The 20210-nt window shown below is 39.2% G+C and overlaps 1 protein-coding gene across 20 annotated transcripts in view; it reads left to right on the top strand.

Annotated features, from left to right (window-relative positions):
• obscnb (obscurin, cytoskeletal calmodulin and titin-interacting RhoGEF b) overlaps positions 1–20210 on the top strand; it is a 57900-nt gene that overhangs the window by 12313 nt on the left and 25377 nt on the right. For 4 of the 20 annotated variants that reach the window (XM_087832359.1, XM_087832341.1, XM_087832350.1 and 1 more), the window contains 31 exons: positions 295–576; positions 758–1033; positions 1117–1389; positions 1471–1737; positions 1821–2090; positions 2175–2441; positions 2579–2845; positions 2936–3048; positions 3126–3279; positions 3376–3537; positions 3663–3767; positions 5954–6220; positions 7811–8080; positions 8189–8455; positions 8950–9216; positions 9307–9573; positions 9664–9933; positions 10013–10282; positions 10993–11259; positions 12026–12292; positions 12387–12653; positions 12803–13069; positions 13231–13497; positions 13660–13926; positions 14081–14347; positions 14518–14784; positions 15500–15565; positions 15839–15901; positions 16456–16536; positions 18122–18193; positions 20101–20166. In XM_087832359.1, the coding sequence (XP_087688485.1) occupies positions 295–576; positions 758–1033; positions 1117–1389; positions 1471–1737; positions 1821–2090; positions 2175–2441; positions 2579–2845; positions 2936–3048; positions 3126–3279; positions 3376–3537; positions 3663–3767; positions 5954–6220; positions 7811–8080; positions 8189–8455; positions 8950–9216; positions 9307–9573; positions 9664–9933; positions 10013–10282; positions 10993–11259; positions 12026–12292; positions 12387–12653; positions 12803–13069; positions 13231–13497; positions 13660–13926; positions 14081–14347; positions 14518–14784; positions 15500–15565; positions 15839–15901; positions 16456–16536; positions 18122–18193; positions 20101–20166 (6798 nt within the window). The remainder of the gene's footprint in view (positions 1–294; positions 577–757; positions 1034–1116; positions 1390–1470; positions 1738–1820; positions 2091–2174; positions 2442–2578; positions 2846–2935; positions 3049–3125; positions 3280–3375; positions 3538–3662; positions 3768–5953; positions 6221–7810; positions 8081–8188; positions 8456–8949; positions 9217–9306; positions 9574–9663; positions 9934–10012; positions 10283–10992; positions 11260–12025; positions 12293–12386; positions 12654–12802; positions 13070–13230; positions 13498–13659; positions 13927–14080; positions 14348–14517; positions 14785–15499; positions 15566–15838; positions 15902–16455; positions 16537–18121; positions 18194–20100; positions 20167–20210) is intronic. The other 16 variants (XM_087832345.1, XM_087832351.1, XM_087832358.1 and 13 more) reach the window with 6 other exon arrangements.

Genomic DNA, 20210 nt, shown 5'->3' with positions numbered 1-20210 from the left:
CTTTGTTTAGGTTTATTTTCCTGACACCTGAATTGAGTAAAACTGAAAGAGAAACTCAATGAAAGATTTAGAATTTTTTGTTTTTGGTTTGGTGGAATTGCAGATGTTTTCACATATTTGCATATTTTGTGGTCACGTTAGATTTTAGCTGTTAAATATTGTTCCCTGGTTTTGGCTTTGCTATGTATTTATCCACTTTGTTGCTATGAAAATTGATTTTCTAGGTTATATTTATCTCACATCACACTTAAACTTGTTACATTGCCATGACATTAATCACTGTTATTTCTGCAGAGATCCAAGTGAAGTCTGCCTTCTCCAGCAAAGAGTCTATCCAAAAGGAGGTGAAAGCTACTCTCTCTCAGAAAGCCACTCTCACCTGTGAGGTATCTGATATCAATACAGAGGTAAAATGGTACAAGGATGGCAAGCTTCTGACCACCAGCAAGACAGTTCATGTAGAGTCAAAAGGCAGGAGTCGGCAGCTGGTGATCAACAGTGTGGATAAGAAGGATGCTGGGGAGTACATCTGTGAGGCTGGGTCTGAGAAGCTGCCCTTTAAGATACAGGTGTTAGGTAAGCTCAATAAGTTGTCTCTACTACTTTCCTACTGTATGTTAATGAGATTTAAAATAGTGTTGGTGTGTAGTATTTCTGCCAGATTGCCTCGTTTGTATCCAGTAAGTTGAGTCATAATTGCTTAAAGTTTTTTTGCATTTCACATTGATTGATGTTTTTCTTTCCATTTGCTGGTCAGAAGCCCCAGCTGGCTTCTCTAACACGGAGTCAGTCCAGAAGGAAGTGAAAACTTATCTCTCACAGAGAGCCACGCTTAGTTGTGAGGTTTCAGATTCCAAGACAGAGGTAAAGTGGTACAAGGATGGCAAGCTGCTGACTTCCAGCAAAGGAGCCCACATGGAGTCTAAGGGCAAAACTCGTGAGCTGGTGATAGAAAAAGTGGAGAAAAAGGATGCTGGAGAATATACATGTGAGGCTGGAACAGAGAAGCTGGTATTTAAGTTGCAGCTAACAGGTACATTTATTTTAAATATAACACGTTGCCAATGGATTACCACTTATTTGTACAAAGTACTGAAAAGAAGTTCTTCTTTCTAGATTTAGCCATAAAGTTCCAGAAGAAATCTGTCAAGGACACATGCGTGGTTCAAGCAAGTGAAAGCATTGTTTTATCCACTGAACTGACTGCAGAGGGCGGTAGTGTGAGATGGTTTAGAGATGGCGTGGAGCTCAAGGAGAGCAGCAAGCATGAAATGAAAAAAGAGGGCCTTTCTCGTACCCTGATAGTGAAATCTGCAGAAATGAAAGACAGTGGAACGTACTCTTGTCAAACTGCGGATGATAAACTGGAGTTCAAAGTTCAAGTTAAAGGCAGGTCATAGAAAAGTCTGACTCTCATCTGCAGATGCAAGATTTTTCTTTGAACTTTTCCCTGTCATGCTTTCTTCTCAGATTCAGCTTTGAAGTTTGTTCTCCCTTTGAAACCTGCCACAGTGGAACTGGGAGGTACACTAAGCCTGATTTGCGAACTAAATCAAGCTTCAGGGGATGCTGTATGGCACCATAATGGCCGCGAGATTAAACCTGGAGGCAGGTTCTGTGTCAGAGCAGATGGTGCTAGGCGAATTCTCACTGTGACTGGCATGACTAAGGAAGATGAAGGAGAATACAGCTGTGAATGTAGAAATGACAAGACATCTGCTAAAGTCTCCTCTAAAGGTAATTAACTAGTTTAACTAAAAAAAACATATTTCCAGGATGGAAGCCTTTTCTTTTATATAATTATGCTTTATTCCTTTCAGCACCAAGATTAGTGAGGCTGGTCACCAAACTGAACAACGTGGTTGCAACGGAGCAGAAAGATGCCGTTTTCAAGTGTGCCGTCAGCCCAGCAGACGTCAGCGTCAGATGGTTCCACAACAGTATCCCCATCGTTTCTGGGCAGAAGTATAAGCTTGAGCAAGGTGGTGGCAGCCACTCACTTACCATCACCTCAGTCACTCAGAAAGATGCAGGAGAGATAAGTGTTGATGCAGAAGGCAAAAGCTGCAAAGCTACTCTACAAGTGCAACGTAAGATAATAATGGGAATTATTGTTTAACTGTTTACATAAATGAACACATTATTCCATCTAACATTCTTTGTGTCCCTTCCAGATGAACCTGTGACTTTCAAGAAAAAGCTAGAAAACCTGACAGTGGAGGAGCAAAGCGAAGTGAGGATGGAAGTGGAGCTCAGTAAGGCATCGGATGAAGTCAGGTGGATGAAGAACAGTGTCGTGCTGCAACCTGCGGGAAACATGGAGATTCGGGTAGAGGGAGCTAAGCAGGCTCTGGTCTTCAAGAGTGTGACTTATGCTGACCGTGGCATCTACTCTTGCGAAACTCTGGATGATAAGACCCAGGCCAAGCTCAGCGTGGAGAGTAAGACTCATCAAGATTAATGTTTTAAATACAGAATATGATGTGCATGTCATACAAGAAGAAGAATGTCATTGTCATGGCGCTTGTTATCACAAAATCAGTCCTACATGTTAACACTCTTTTCCTTTTCCCTTCAGTGAAGAAGATCCAGGTAATAAAGGGTCTAACAGAAACCAAGGCACGTGAAACAGAGACAGTAACACTTGAGGTAGAACTCAGTCAGGCCAATGTTGAAGGCTCCTGGAACAGAGACAGGGTCAAATTAAAGTCAGGGCCAAACTGCCATATCACAGCTCTGGGAAAGAAGCACATCCTGACATTGTCCAGTCTCAAGCAGGAGGATGCAGGAATGATTTCCTTCCAGGCAGAGGGAGTGCATACTTCAGCTAAACTGATCGTCACAGGTAACGGTGGGCTCATGTTTGTCCTGATGAGGTCTAGGTTTCTTAAAAGAAATCCAGTCTAAAAAAAAGTCTAATGTGCTGATTCTACAGAAGCTCCTGCTATGATCTCCAAACCTATTATGGATATGAGTGTTCCTGAGAAGGAGAAGGTTACGTTTGAATGTGAAGTGTCCAGAGCGAATGCAGATGTTAGATGGTTCAAGGTGAGAAATTATTACTGTCTGCTGATTTAAATGTGTGCAGTACACATGTAACATTTTGAATAACACCGAATCTACAGGATGAGGTGGAACTAAAACCGGGAAAGAACTTTGCTATTCATTCATTGGGCCAAAAGCGCACTTTGGCCATCAACAAATGCTCCCCTGAAGATGGAGGCACGTACATCTGCCGTACTACTGATGATAACACCTCCGCCAAGCTCACTGTTCATGGTAATTACTAATTATGCAACAAAGTAAGGAAATCAGTAAGGTACAATTAATCTAGGTTCAGTAAAGTTTTCTGTACTTGGCCTCTTTTTCCTGCAGCCAGAGATATCAAGATCATTAAGAAGCTGGAAGATTTGGAGGTAATGGAGAAGGAGAGTGCTAAATTTGCCTGTGAAATCTCACACGATGAAGTGGAGTGCCAGTGGTACAAAGGAAACACAAAACTCAAAGCCACTGACAACATAAAGATGAGGCAAGAAGGTAAGGCCTCAAGAAATTGGAAAACCGTTTTAATTAAGCTAAGCATGTAATGCTACAGGATTTGCCTTAATAAAGATTGGGAATAATAAGGATGTTTTCACGATGATGTCTGTTTCTAATTCCAGGCAGAACTTATGTGCTGCTTTTCAAGTCTGCTACCCCAGAAGATATGGGTGAAATTATGTTTACAGCTGAGAAAGCATCTTCAACTGCTAAACTTAAAGTGAAAGGTAAACAAATATGTGTTCTGTGCACTAAAATCACATAACGCTGAATGCATGGTTGCATGGTAATAGCTTATTAGTCCAATGCTGTTACACACCGCGATGTTCAGTGTGGCTGCAAATGGATTATTTCTTCTCACTGTGTTAAGAGCTCTTAGAAAATTGCAAACAATAAAACACACGTTTAAATTTGATGAACAGCTTGACTTCTGTTAGTCGGTTATTCTCCCAGAATGCGTCCACATCATTTACTGATACAAACAATAAAACTTGAGGAAGTATCATTCTAAGAGAGTCACCACATTGTGCCATTCTGCATATATTTATTCTTTATATTGGTAAGATATAAAATCCATTTGCAACTTCACATTCACATTGTCACTCCTCATTGAAGCTTGATGGCAAAATGAGCACTCAACAACAGCACAGCTTTGCAGTTTTATAATTTTATTCCAGAGGAAAAGCATTCTTTTTGTTTTTGTTTTTAATGTGTGATGGCTTATGAAGATTGGATCTCAAAATCTCCAGCAGTACAAGAATGTGATTTAATTGTGAAACAGATTACTTGTACCCACAATGCAGTATTGTTTCACCAGTATTTTAGTCTATTGCTATGTGATTTCTTGGCAACATGCTGGCACCATAATATATGTTTTATGGTTATAAATGAGATATTGTTAGGGCAGCACAGTGGAGCAGTTCACGGCATGAAGGTCCTGGGTTTGAATCCACCACCTGGCCGTGGGCTTTCTGTGTAGAGTTTGCATGTTCTCTCTGTGGCTTCCTCCCACAGTTCAAAGACATGCAGTTGGTGGGATTGGGTTAACTGGTGATTCTAAAGTGCCCACAGGTGTGAATGGTTGTCCATCTCTCCGTGTTAGCCCCGTGACAAACCTACAGGATAGCCTCCTGCCCTATGACACCTATGATAGGCTCCAGCCTAGGCAACATTATGACATCAACAATATGTGGTGTAGATAAGACTTCAGGAGCCTAAGAAGCATTTGTGCCAATTTTTTTGATCAACTCCTGATTGTGAAGGAGGATTTTGTAGGCAAACAAACAGATTTTGTGTGTTATAGTAAGATGTACGGTGGCCCTGAGAGGCCAAACGGACTGCAACTTAAGAAAACACCAGCAATAAGAAAAATGCTGCAAAAGCACACAAAACACAACGGAAATAGGAAAAAACAAAACAGAAATAGGAAAAACGACAACAAAAATAGGAAAAAACAGATTTCCAAAAGCACAAGGAAAGTGTTTCTGGGGAGACAATAACCCGACGGACCAGTTGCAGGAACCAAAATATGCTAAGAATTGCGCTGGGAAGATGTGGAGGATCTATCGGTTTTGTGAGGAAACAAAAGATGAAAGGTAAGTGTGTTAGCCTGACTATTAGCCTAAAAATCCGTCATCAGTATTATATATAAAGCACACCTGCAATGTTTTGGGTTCCTGCAACTGGTCCGTCGGGTTATTGTCTCCCCAGAAACACTTCCCTTGTGTTTTTTCCTATTTCCATTGTCGTTTTTCCTATTTCTGTTTTGTTTTTTCCTATTTCCATTGTCGCTTTTCCTATTTCTGTTTTGTTTTTTCCTATTTCCATTGTCGTTTTTCCTATTTCCGTTGTCGTTTTTCCTATTTCCGTTGTCATTTTTCCTATTTCTGTTTTGTTTCTTCCTATTTCTGTTGTCGTTTTTCCTATTTCTGTTTTGTTTTTTCCTATTTCCGTTGTCGTTTTTCCTATTTCCGTTGTGTTTTGTGTGCTTTTGCAGCGTTTTTGTTATTGCTGGTGTTTTCTTAAGTTGCAGTCCATTTGGCCTCTCAGGGCCGCCATAAAGATAAGATATTTAGTGCATCTGATTCGTTAATTTCTATTAGTATGAAAAGATCATTTGATCCTGAAAGAGAATAGCTGTCTAGTTTTGTATCAGTTGCTGTAACTTGCATATATGGGCTAATTTTATGTTAGTGCCATTATATACTCTTTCTTTTTTCTTTAGCTTTTGCAAAACATGTTATATTTCAATGCAAGCAGTAATATATCACCAAAAGGATTAATATGCCATACAATTCATATACCATCTGAAATTACTTTAACTTATGCATAGACACCGGCAAACCCTTTGCAGTGATGTCCCTTTGCGGCACACATAATAGTTTTCATTGATTAAGTGTTATTGTTACTGTAGAGCTGCCTGTGAAGTTTGTGAAGCGACTCAGGGATAAGATAGCGATGTATAAGCATCGTGGTCATCTTGAATGCCAAGTGTCACGGGCCAGTGCAAAGGTGAAGTGGTACAAGAACAAGACGGAGATCAAACCCAGCAAGAAGTACGAGATCAAAAGCGAAGACCTGTACCGAAAGCTCACCGTTAATGATGTGGACTCTGGGGATGAAGACACGTATACCTGTGATGCCACTGATGACAAGACATCCTGTAAACTGCTTGTGGAAGGTAAAACAGTGGATTGTGACAACAGTTCATTTTAAACTTACTGCCACTGTAAATGTAAATACTTTCTCATTATATCCTCAGAAAACACGCCATCAGTGTCCAATTCAATGAGGTGTATGCCAATCTGAAACAGTGTACTAATGGGAAATATGTGTATAAAAGGTTCTTAATATGTTATCTCTCAGTTGTTCTATAACAAGCCTGACCTACTAAATTAATTAACATTGAAGTTGAAATTTTAAGATTTTTCTTAATCTAAATGAGTAACTAAATTTTAGTGCAACTTGTTTTTAGTTTTGCTGATGTGTTGAAGTTTAATGTTGGGAATTTTCTGTTATTACAGAAAAAAGGCCTTTGTGCATGTACCACAGTGTGGGGTACAGTGTATGAAGTCACAGGATGACTTCATACACTGTATGAAGATGCGTTACTCTGGATAAATGAAAGTCTTATACTTAAATACAGTTATTTTGCATATAATGTGTGGTGTTTCCATCCTATAAAGTAAGATTTATAATTCCGAACCCATTGCTAATAGTTGGTAGCGATAATAGTTGCATGCAGCAGTAAAAAAATAAATCCCTTATATGAGCTATAGCTCTCAAAATTCACATGTCAACTTCATTAAATATGGGCAAGCGTATAAGCAGTCATATGTGTAAGGTCATTAAACTATCATATTTAAATATCATTGATGAATGTTTACACATGCTAATAGATCATCCAGACGGTTGTGCATATTTTAGCCAGTCAAGTAAACAATGTGTAGGGCTAGACCAATAAATCCTAACGGTGAATACATCAGATAGCATCACGAGAACATGCTATAAACAAATCGTGTCGGTGGAGAATATTGATGAAGTTATATATCAACACATGAAACACATCTCTCAATGTGAAATTTAAAAAACAAACAAGCAATAAAACAGTAAAAATCTGGGGGATCCCTATCAAGATTGTTTGCTTATATTTTGTTTTGACCTTTGAACTCTCAGATATCCTTATCAACCTTAAATTCCATCAACCCTAAAGCTACACTGGATAAGTGTGACCTCAAGGTTGGCCTCAACCTTTAGTTCATTTCATTTACACACACAGCCCACTTTGGTTTTGTGTAGGCCAGACCAGTGAGCATTAACTACAAATTTAAGCAATGAGATCATTTTAATATAAAAAAAAGAAGCAATTTCTACAGTATGTCTCAGTTTGCTGTTGTAGTAAATGAAATAAATCTGTCAGCACAATTTTTTTGGCTTAAAATTGTAAGTAAATGTGTAACATTACATAATTTCTATTGTTTAATTACTTTGTTGCCATCAGTGAGGTCTTTGTCAACTGGAAACACTGTAAAACATGAAAATACAATCCTTCTTTACATTTTCCAATGTTAAACAACGGGCTGGATTGGAGTCTTCGTGGTGCTGATTCTGGCCCCTGGGCTTTATGTTTGACACCCCCGCTTTGGTTCTTGTAAAATGACTTTCATGCAAAAAAATGGATGTCATTTCTTAATTTCTGGGAAAGAATGTGAAGTATTTGCAGTTGATGAATTCTTTTCACTGATCCATTCTCTTTTTATGATCCCTTCAGAGCAGTCCATCAGCATAGTGCGGGAACTTAGTCCAGTAGAAGTCACAGAACCCTTTGCAGCTGTTTTTGAAGTGGAAATCAGTATGGAACTGGTGAAACCTCCTGTATGGACTTTGAATGGAGTTGCTCTGCAGGAGGGGCCTGATGTCGAACTGGAGAAAGAAGGCACGATGCACCGTCTCACTTTCAAAAAGACTAAAGCATCAATGACGGGAGCTGTACAGTTTACAGCTGGGAAGAGCAAATCTTTAGCCCAGCTCACAGTTAAAGGTAAAAGTTTTCAGTGTTGTGTTCACACAGAAAATTCTGTATGTATACACAAGAAAACTCCCATTAGATTTGAGCTGAGTCTAATCAGTCATTGTTGCTCACATTCAGAGCGCCCACTTGAGATTGCAGAAGCCATTAAAGATGTTAAGGCGAAGGAGAAAAGTTCAGCCATACTCAGCTGCAAGTTCTCTGCTCCACCCAAAGAGGTTAACTGGTTCAAAGGTCGAGCACCTCTGGCAGCTTCAGACAAGTACAACATCAAGCAAGATGGTACACGTGCCCAAATTACCATTCACAGGCTGACTGAGGAGGACAGTGGAGAGTACCGCTGTCAGTCTGGACCTGCTGAGACCAAAGGCACACTTACTGTTGAAGGTACGTTTTCCAACTTTAAATTGTCAAAAGACTGTGTTTAAAATATGGATGAAGCCACCGTGACGTCAGCCACCTATTAATTCCCCATTGTGAAGCCTCGAGCTTAGTGTTTTCACTATCACCATCCATTTTGGTTCTTTGAAATCAGATGTCAGAATCTGACTGAGAAACCGAGGACATTGCACGCTCTTTGGCTAAAGATTTTCAATAATAGTTGACATTGATATTAGTGTCATTCTAATATTATTTTCAAAAGACTTCTATCCAACCAGAAGTCTGTTTTCTACAGTCATTGGTGCAACCAATAAAATAAATGCAGCACTTCCACATTTGCTTTTTATTTCTGATCAAGAAGCTACATCCATCTTTTATAGAGTCTATTTGAATATCACAGAGTTCCCCTAGCATAAACCATAAAGCAATAAAAAAATTGATTTGAAATATTTTGTGATTGCTCTTCAAACTGAAACTGCTGTCCCGATTCATCTGCCTAGTGCGTGAAATCAAAATCACCAAGCACTTGGCCAATACAGAAGTCGATGAAGACAGCGATGCGGTATTCACCTGTGAGATTAACTACGCTGATGAAGAAGCTCAGTGGCTTCTGAATGACAAGGTGCTCTTCACAAATGAAGTTAACACCATCGCTCATGAGGGGAAGGTTCACAAGCTGACACTGAAGAACCTGGCACCTCAAGATGGAGGAACAATCACCTTTCAGGTCCGCAAGGTCAAAGAGTCTGTCACACTCAAGGTTAAAGGTGAGAGCATTAAATGCAGTTCCAGAGTTATTTGATATTTCACAAATGAGGCTTTTATTTATCCCTCAATCACTGTTTTACTTTCTGCAGAGAAGCGCGCTGTGTTCCTCAAGTCACTAGATGATGTTATTGGAGAAGAGAAAGGCATGATCACTCTGGCGTGTGAGGCATCCAAGCCAAGAGTTTCCCCCACATGGAGAAAAGAGGGTAAAGTCTTAAAAGCTGGGCCAAAATATGAGCTTCTTCACACAGGCAAGTCTTTGGGCCTGATCATCAAGGATGTCACCAAAGACGATGCTGGGGAGTACAGCTGTGACCTTGGCACTGAGGTATCCAAGGCAAAGGTTACGGTCAGAGGTGTGTTTTTCTATCATTTTGTATATTTATTTGTACACACTGCTTTTCATATATACAGTTAACTTATACACAATTTGGTTTCTATCATAGAAATTGGTATTGGAATAACTAAATGGCTGAAATCAGTTGAAGTGAATGAGGGAGAGACATGCAGCTTTGAGTGCATCCTGTCTCGCGAGAGCACAGATGAGTGCTCCTGGACTGTCAATGGCCAAGCTGTTACAAACAGAGGCCGCTTTAGCGTCTCCACCAAAGGACGCAAATACATGCTCACTATTAAAGATGTCTCCCCTGCTGATGCTGGTGAGGTAGTCTTCAGTATCAAAGACTTGAGCTCCAAAGCAACATTGACAGTTGAAGGTAAGCTTGATATCGGTCTTTAAGAGGCTTTGGCAATGATTCAAATCATAAAATAAACATTTATCCTCTTATGTTGCAGGTAAAGCTTCATCTGTATCAAAAGGACTGCAGAATAGTTGTGTCGTTCAAGGGGAAGATGCTGTTTTTACTTGTGAGGTGACACAGGCTAGTTTTGCTGTAAAGTGGGCCAAGGATGGTAAAGCCATCAAAAAGAGCCAGAAATATGAGCTCAGCCAGCAAGATAGAGTCATGAAACTGACCATCCATAATGTGTCTGCTCAAGACTCTGGAGAGTACAGCTGTGAAGTTATTGGCGGTGCAACCACCAGAGCTAAGCTAGAAATCAAGGGTAAGACTCTAAGAAAACTCAGAAATTGCCTTGGTCTAATTTCACATTTCAGCTTTGATGGGATACGATTATTCTACGTTTTGTTTCGATTTTCCACACACAAGCAAATAAACACCGCACACATACGTAAAGTAACACAAAGGTGCTTGTGGGTCAGTCCTTCTGGAGGCAGCACCTAGTGGTGGCTTTTATACTAGCTGGTAAGGGGACCTTTAAAACGTATTTGTGATGATGATTTAATTCATCTGGAAAATATCCCTGGTAAAGGCATGTAAAGATAAAAGGACAATTGTATTTATATAGCACATTTCATTACATGCCTCTGTCAGTGCGCCCCAGGGCAGCTGTGGCTACAATGTAGCTTGCCATTGCCAGTGTGTGAATGTGTGTGTGAATGGGTGAATGACTGAATGTAGTGTAAAGCGCTTTGGGGTCCTTAGGGACTGAGAAAAGCGCTATACAAATGCAGGCCATTTACCTTTTTTTTTTTTTTTTACATGAAAACTTAATCATTCTACATTTTCTCCAGTATGCCAGCTCAGGTGTGTATAGGTGCAGGAATTAGTAATAATATTCCAAGTCTTAAAAAGTTGAAATATTTGCTAGACATAGAATATGTTCTGGAGTCTTTTTTAAAAATTTAACTATAGATTAGTGCTGTAGTTTCATTCTGTGGCAAACATTGTCACAGCGAAGTTTCCTTTTTGCAGAGCCAATCCATAAATTCACTAAAATGCTAAAGGACAGTGAAGCAGACGAGAAGGGCTCCGTGACTCTGCAATGCACGACGGAACAAATCCCATCCACGGTTGTATGGCTTAAAGGTCACACAGAGCTCAAGGCTGGAGGGCGATATGAGATGTGTCAGAAAGATGGCGTCTTAACTCTCACGATCAAACAACTAGAGGAGAATGATACTGATATCTACACTTGTGACGTAGGCACTGCCAAGAGCATGGCCAAGGTGACTGTTAAAGGTGAGAACTTTAGCATGAATGAAGGTGAGACAATGTTTTGTTCTTACTTACATCTTACTACTCTGCAGAAAGGTTTGAGCTAAGTTTTCTTTTAATTTTGAGATTTTCTTTTATTTTTTTTTATAACTTGAATCCAAAAATCACAATTTTACATTTTGTTCTCAAAACATACGGACAGTGGTTACATTGTGTAGTACCCTTGGAAGTCCACTCTGTCACTCAAGAGGAGTCACAGGAGATCAGAGCGCATATGCAAACAACTTTGGTGCCAAACCAGCTGATACCATCCAAGGAATTGACAAGCTTGTGGATTTTTATGTTTTTGAAACCGCTGTTGGATTTATACAGTTCTACTGTTTTTCTTGCAGTTTTCAGTCATTTGCAGTATTTAGGTTACTGCAAGGAATGCTTTGCTTTTGTGTTAAGTGGCGTTTATATCTTTGTCTGGTATATGTGTGTTTGAGGTATTGTCTGTGCATCCACAAACTGTGAATGACATTCATTAGCATGCATTGGCGTTTCTGAGCCCATTGCCCAAATTTATTGGATTATTCTCCTTTCATTTAAGAATTTTAATTCTTTTAGTGCAGTAAAGTTTGGGTTTTGCTCCTAGATTTTAATCCACTGTTCAGAATCAGCTGCACTGTTCCAAAGACTAATGTTGGACAACTGGAGCACCTCAACTCCATCCGCCGTCCTAGCTTCCCATTATTCATTCTTCTTTACAACCCAACAAAACTCAAAGTAATTTTCCATTTTGTTTTAGCCCTGCCCGCCACTTTTATTGAGAAGCTCAAAAACCAGGAGAAAAAAGAAGGGGAGAGTGTGACACTTCGCTGTGAGCTATCAAAACCTGCAGCTGCCGTTCAGTGGAAAAAAGACTCTGAAATTCTCAAACCAGGAGAGAAGTATGACATGAAGCAGGCAGAGGGCTCTTGTATACTTCAGATTCTGAATTTGAAGATAGAAGATAGTGCAGTGTATACATGCATATGCGGGGACGAGAAGACATTTGCAGCCTTGAAAGTCATTGGTATGCGAATTTTCAAAGAGACACAATTCTGTGGCCTTGTTAAAACTGTTTGTATGACGTAATTGTGATGAGTAATGAAAACATGCTTGTGCAGCATTGCCACCAAACTTCACACAGAAGCTGGAGAACCAGCAGGCCGAGGAGGGAGCTGACATTATTCTTCGCTGTGAGCTCTCTAAAGCTGGAGTCCCAGTAGAGTGGAAGAAAGGAACGCAGGTCCTGAAGTCTGGAGAAAAGTACCAGATGAAGCAGAAGGCCGCTGTTAATGAACTCGTAATCAAGAAGGTGGTACCTGAAGACAGTGGAGTCTACAGCTGTGTGTGTGGAGACCAGAAGACCTCAGCTAGCCTTAGCATAAAGGGTAGGAAGGGGATTTTCACAGTTAGTCAGCAAAGTGTTTTTATGTTTGCATGTTACTGCAAATCAGTGTTTCTCAGAATCTTTCACGTGTATTTTTATGTTCTATGTAAAACACTGGCACTGTTTTCTAATCTGGTAATAAATGTTCAGCCAAACCAGTCACCTTCAAACTGAAGCTGGAGAGCCTGGAGGCCGAGGAGGGAGGCAGTGTTACTTTGCGCTGTGAGCTCTCTAAAGCTGGAGTCCCAGTAGAGTGGAAGAAAGGAACACAGGTCCTGAAGTCTGGAGAGAGGTACCAGATGAAGCAGAAGGCCTCAATGAATGAACTTTTGATAGAAAAAGTGGTGCCTGAAGACAGTGGAGACTACAGCTGTGTGTGTGGAGACCAGAAGACCACAGCAAGTCTCAATATCAAGGGTAGGAAGAGGATTTTCACAGAGTTATTCCATATAGTTTATGTCAGCATGCCATTGGTTTCTCAGTATTTATTATTTAATAGTTGTATTTTATTTTTTGTGTATATTTGTATTTTATGTCATGACATATCACTGACTGGAAATGAACCAATAAATGCTCAGCCCAACCAGTGACCTTCAAACAGAAGCTGGAGAGCCAGCAGGCCGAGGAGGGAGCTGACATTATTCTTCGCTGTGAGCTCTCTAAAGCTGGAGTCCCAGTAGAGTGGAAGAAAGGAACGCAGGTCCTGAAGTCTGGAGAAAAGTACCAGATGATGCAGAAGGCCTCTGTGAATGAACTCGTGATTAAGAAGGTGGTGCCTGAAGACAGTGGAGACTACAGCTGTGTGTGTGGAGACCAGAAGACCACAGCTAGCCTGAACATAAAGGGTAGGAAGGGGATTTTCACAGTTAGTTGGTGCAGTGGATTCAAATTTGCATGTTCTTGTGGATCCTTGTTTCTCACTTTGTTATTTTGTATTTTTGTTATGTGATATTTATGTTTTCTGTAATGCCCTGCCACTGATTACTAACCCACTAATAAATGCTCAGCCCAACCAGTCACCTTCAAACAGAAGCTGGAGAGCCAGCAAGCCGAGGAGGGAGCTGACATTAGTCTGTGCTGTGAGGTCTCTAAAGCTGGAGTCCCAGTAGAGTGGAAGAAGGGAACACAGGTCCTGAAGTCTGGGGAGAGGTACCAGATGAAGCAGAAGGCCTCTTTGAATGAACTTGTGATTAAGAAGGTGTTGCCTGAAGACAGTGGAGACTACAGCTGTGTGTGTGGAGACCAGAAGACCACAGCCAGCCTTAGCATAAAGGGTAGGAGGATATATACTTTTTTTTGCTTTTGTATTATTTTTATGTCAAGCTGTCAGTGCTTTCTCTTTTGTGTTTTAAACCACTTTTGTAAAAACAAAATTCTTATGTTATTTGGTGGCATGCCACTTACCATTAATAAACTAAAAATGCTCAGCCCAACCAGTGACCTTCAAACAGAAGCTGGAGAGCCAGGAGGCCGAGGAGGGAGCTGACATTATTCTGCGCTGTGAGCTCTCTAAAGCTGGAGTCCCAGTAGAGTGGAAGAAGGGAATGCAGGTCCTAAAGTCTGGAGAAAAGTACCAGATGAAGCAAAAGGCCTCTGTGAATGAACTCGTGATTAACAAAGTGATGCCTGAAGACAGTGGAGACTACAGCTGTGTGTGTGGAGACCAGAAGACCACAGCTAGCCTGAGCATAAAGGGTAAGAGAAGATGTATTTATTTATTTATTTTTGTTTTTGTAATTTTTTTTTATTTCAAGCTGTCACTGTTTGCCTTTTGTGTTCTATGTTTTAAACCACTTTTGTCACCCCCAAAATATATGTCATGTTGTGGGATATAACTTACTATTAATAAACTAATAAATGCTCAGCCCAACCAGTCACCTTCCAACTGAAGCTCGAGAGCCTGGAGGCTGATGAGGGAGGCAGTGTCACTTTGCGCTGTGAGCTCTCTAAAGCTGGAGTCCCAGTAGAGTGGAAGAAAGGAACACAGGTCCTGAAGTCTGGAGAGAGGTACAAGATGAAGCAGAAGGCCTCAATGAATGAACTTGTGATAGAAAAAGTGGTGCCTGAAGACAGTGGAGACTACAGCTGTGTGTGTGGAGACCAGAAGACCACAGCAAGTCTCAATATAAAGGGTAGGATTTGTGATTTAAATCTGTATTTAAAGTATATCAAATTTTCTTTGTAATACAGTAACAGTTCTCACCTTTTGTTTTTTCAGACTTCTTAACTTTTTTTGTCACTACACCCGTTGTGTTTACATTTAAATGCAATGATAATAACTGGATTAAACCGCATGGATGATTGTCTTATATTTTACTGATTATATCTCAACTGAAGCGCTTGTATTGTGGCACTTGCTTCTGCTTTGAAATTTCTCCGACTGTCTGTTTATTTAGTTGTTCTGTTTCTGATGGATAATGAAATGTCATTCATGTGGCTGTTACTCTATCTTTCACATTTTAGTGCATCATCAGGTTGAAACCAGTCTTCACCTGAATTGCTTTTCTGCAGTGTACCTGCGTTTGACAGTCTGACTTTTCCTTGAAGATTTCACTGCTTCTTCTTTTTTACTTCACCTATTTCAGGCAGCCTTACTTGTTGCTGCATTTTTGTGAGTTTTGGTTGTTTTCATTGGTAGTAGTCTTGGCACTGGATCTTATATTTATGTTGGTCTATAAACCTCTCCTGTCTACATTTCATCTGATCTGTTCTGTCGTGTTATATTGCAGTTATTGGCTCTGTTTTATGGGGTCTAATCATTCCTGAAACTCCCTTTTGTCAGATGATAGTTTTCAATTGATATATTGGTGAAGTACAGCGATCTGAAACAAAATTATTTCCTCTCAGCTGTGAAGCTGGCAGCTCCTCCTTCAGCTGCTACAGAATCCAAGAGGCAGGAAACCAAAGAAAAAGGTATGAAAGGATGATGGTGATGTAATAACATAACTGTCAGTGTTATGTTGCCCTGTCCAGCTTGATAATGGCCTCTGCGCTGCCATCTGCAATCCTCCTTTAAATTGTACCTGTATGCTGTGGCCTGTAAAATGCATGATAGATATATTTGTCAGTATGCTGGTTCCTAGATTTTGGCTGTATCGAATATTCCTTCTGTCTTACAATAGCGTATTTAGGTCTCTTTCCCTTAAGGCTACAATGCGTAATATCTACATCATATTTGTATTTCAGAATCTCTGTCTGTAGCTGCTAAAGACAAGCACAAGAGGCAAGAGATAAATGAGATGGTAGAAGGTAATTTTCAATAGTTTCGACTTGTTTGTTGGTTTATTCTGTTTCCATTGTGCCTTTGCAGTGAATCAGTGTATGCACTGCAGCTCTTTGTTGAAAGGAGTCACAAATTAAGTAAATGAAACCATTAGGGACTTTGTACCTCTGTGTTTGGCTGCTGACCTTTGCCAAAGAGAGAAAGTTGTTGGGTCATGACTTGGCTTAAATTGTCTTGTTGCTTTCTGGCGTAATTTCTATTTAGTTTGCTTTGTTTTTTGTGGGACCGCTGGAAGATTTGCTGCTGGAAAACTGTTTTTGATTTGCACTTACTGATGTTTTGGTCTTTGTCATGTTTTTGTGGTTTGCAGCAATATTTTCAGTCTCCACATCTGTGGATTTGTGTGGTCACTAGATTATTTTGTTGCATGGAGACTGACTTAGTATGAAGATATGAAGCTGTCTTTGATTCCATCAGCTGTTTGTGTTTCTGCTCTTGATGAGACTTGAATTACATGTTTCTGCTGCTTTACTATGACAAATTCAAATGATGGGACCAATGTTGTGTTCAATCGTTTTAGCGGTGACATTGACAACAACTGAACAAACTCCTAAACAGGATTTTCAGGGACATTCAAGAGAGCTTAAAGTGGGAAGTGAAGGTAATGCAGTGCGTGTTTGCATGGATTTTTCCGGACACTGCAAGAGCAGTGAGAAAATTCAGTTGCAGTCTTTTAAAATGTTGTGCGCAGTCCTGTCAGTCTTTGCTTCAGTGTGTGCTCATCTATATGTACTGTGAGGTGAATGGCAAAAATACAGAATGAAGTCGTCTTTCGTTGTATGTTTTTATTGTGCCAGCTGCATTGTGTTCTGTGTTAAACAGGGAACATTTTGCTGTGTTTGTGACGCATTTTGTGTCGGATCACTGAGATAATGGTCTGAGGTGTTTTTGTTTTTTGTTGTTGCTTGTAGGTTTTTTCATTTTGAAATATTTCAGTGCTTCATGTCATCACAGATATTAACCCCCCACAACCCCCCCAATTATTTTTACCTCCACCAAGAAGGTTTTGTTTTTGGTAGCAGTGGTTTGCGTGCTTCTGTGTGTGTGTGTCATTCGTTAGTAAACGCAATAGCTCGAAAAGATTTGAATGTATTCTGATAAAACTTTGTAGGGGTGTAGAGTGGGGGCATGTTATCAGTCCATTGAAAATCTCTTACATCCACCCTTTAATGTGAGCTTAATCATTTATCGGTCAGTAATCGACATAAAAACATATCTTAGAAACTATGGCTCCGTGTGTGTGGTGTGTATTGTTAACTTACAGAATAGGAATTTAAAGTATCATAATCCTATTAATCTACTTCAAGATTAATCGATTAATTGATTGCTATTTAAAGCTGTTTAAACGTCTTACTGTCATTGTTTTTATTGACAACATATAGGGAATGATATATGGAGATCCTAAATATCATGTTACATCTGATCTCTTTTTCAAGGTTAAATAACAATAAAATAACTGAAATACATGTGGATACATTTTATGAAAATAACCAAAAAAAATCTTTAAAAATTATGCTTAAAATTCTAATGACTTTGTTTGGATCGTATACATTTAGGAAATGATACCTGTATATGGGGATTGTAAATATCACATTATAGTTTGCATTCAAATGTCGTGTCACATTTGACCTCTGACCTCACTTTTATGCGTCACATTTACCTTTATTTCAAGTTGACCCCAAGATGTGTTATATTTTTCAAGACAATATTGTCAAGAGGACGATAATGAGCTGCCTTGATAGTTGGAAATATAATAACTATCTAATAGGATGATATTATAAAATAAGGTCAAATTATTTATGTCCAGTTGTTTACTCTAACTTTATTTACACTACCTACACCTACGTGTTTGTGTAATCAAAGTAAACATCTGTCCTGCTGTCCTTATCTGATTTATACTGCACTGCTTTTTAAAGTAGCTTTAAAAAGAACAAAGAAAACAATATGAAATTACACAAGATACAATAATATTCCCTTAAAATAGAGACTAGAGAGTGTGCTGCCTTGGTGGAGGTTTGTACTCTCTGAGAACTTCTTGTTGTTTAAAGTATTCAGTTTACACACTTGTAAGCGGATCACATAAGAATGTGCGACATTCGTGTTTGTGTCCGTGCCTTTCTAATTCTGGCTCTTGTGTTAAAGTTACGCTAGAACTCCAGTTGTAAGGTTATTGTGTTTTATCCCAGCTGATAAGCCTTTTGCTGGAACCACTGACAAACCAGCTACCCAGCGACAGGGGACCAAAGAGCAGCTTGCAGGTACGCAAAGACTTGACTTTTGCATTGACCAGCAGGTTTCTTGCTGTACACTACACTTTATTGCTACATTACTCTCATTGTTAGTTTTGCTGCATGCTTGTGTTTTCGTCACATTGTTTGGCGGATTGAAATATGTTTGACTGTAGCTTGTCTGTGTGATTTTTTTAAAGTTAGTTAAATTGATTTCTAAGGTTAAGTCAATTTAAAAGCAAACAATTCGATGTTGTCTGAGTTTTTCTAAAGAACTTGAGCAGTAACAACTTTAATTTACTCTATTTTTTGATACAATTGCTGGAAAGTTTTTTTTATGCAGGTTAAAGATTTGTAGAAAAATCATTACTTTTATGCTTTCATGTTATGATATATTCACTGATATTACTATAGTCAGTGATATTTGATATATTTATGATGAAGTACTGGAGACCACGAACGAAGAATGGAATGACTGATCTTACTGGTTCCTAATGGACTAGTGATCTACCAGAATGGTGATTACATTATACTTTATATATTAACTACTTACTTAATGAAGTAATGGTAATTACTTTCATTCATACAGCTTAAAGGCTGGTCTGGTGTTTCCAGAACTGCCAGCACACATTTGGGTGAAATAGGCAATTTATATTGAAATGTCATGTTATTTTTTCCAAGCTAGTTACCTTTTAGGTATTTTAATTTGATTAGAACCTATTTTACATACTTTGTACCCTCTGCATTTAATTGGCTTTCCACCAGTTCTGTCACCGATAACTGGACCATAAAAGATAAAGCCCACTTGTGTCCAGTTTACTGAACAAAATGTAGTATGTAATAGGAGACTACAAACAAAGAATGATCGATCTTACTGGTCCTGAACAGACTATAGTATTAGTCATCAGGCGGAATGGGGATTCTGTCCTTTTTTATACGCTGAATACTTATTCATGAAGTAATGGTAAATTGACTCGCTCATTAATGATCACAACTAATACATATTTTCACCTGAGGAAGCACTGAGTAACTTCATAATTATTCAGCCTGATTAATTATGAAATAATTAATTACATCATTACTTTATACACAGGTTATTGTTTTGAATATTTTTACTTTCACACTGGGTTTAACATAATAACATGAAGTTTTTCACTACTTGCCCTCAGGAATCCTATCAGAATGGAAATAGATTTCATAATATTGAGTTATATGGAATAATTTTGTCTGTGGCTACGCTGCTATGGAGTGTTGTTTTTAAACTGTCCTATCCCACGCACTGCAGTTTGCTTCTTGTGCTTCCCGTGGTTGTGATATGTTGGCAGAAAGATTGCTGCAAAGAGGTTTGTTGCAAGAAAGTTTATCTTAAATAATGGATACCAGTACTGATACAATACCAGTCTCTTGTCTCTCAGTCTAGTTTTAAGTCTTTTTAGTTTGTGACACATAGTGTATATTGTGTGTGATCATGTGCCTCGGCCTGGCTTTGTAAATTCTCCTGTGCAATTAAATAAAAGTTTGCCATATATTTACAGTAATTATAATTACCTATATTGTGGTCCCATTAACCTGATGAAATATGGAAGATGAAGTTAAATAATATAAAATCTGTACCTTAGAAATGCTTCTTGCCTTAATGCAGTGCTCAGTGTGTCCATATGAGGATGCTGAGTGCTATTTGTTATGGTGTGTCAGTACTATTTTAAGATACTGCATTTCCAATCCAGTGCACGAGTCTGTGTGTTATTTAAAAATAAGTGAAAGTTAGGAGCTTTTCCTTTATCAGTCACTGTCAGGGTTAGGAATGAAGTGTAGGTGAAACATCTGGATATAAAAGCATGTTGCTTTTGATTTGTTGCATCAATTATTCTGTTGTTGAAGCTGAAGTTCTAGTTAATGTAAGTCAATTAAAACCAACTTAATAAATACAATTACAGCACAGACCTCAGCAGTGACTTTGACAGCTGAAGCTGAGAAGCAGGACACCCTAAAGAAAACTGAAGGTATGTGCTGGCGTTCTTGACTGCTAAAGAGTTGTCACAGGAGT

Source organism: Neolamprologus brichardi, chromosome 18 (genome assembly GCF_056152115.1).
Source record: "Neolamprologus brichardi isolate AB-2024 chromosome 18, ASM5615211v1, whole genome shotgun sequence".
NCBI lineage: Eukaryota > Metazoa > Chordata > Actinopteri > Cichliformes > Cichlidae > Neolamprologus > Neolamprologus brichardi.
The sequence above is the reverse complement of the archived record's forward strand: the minus strand, read 5'-3'. Positions and strand labels throughout refer to the sequence as shown.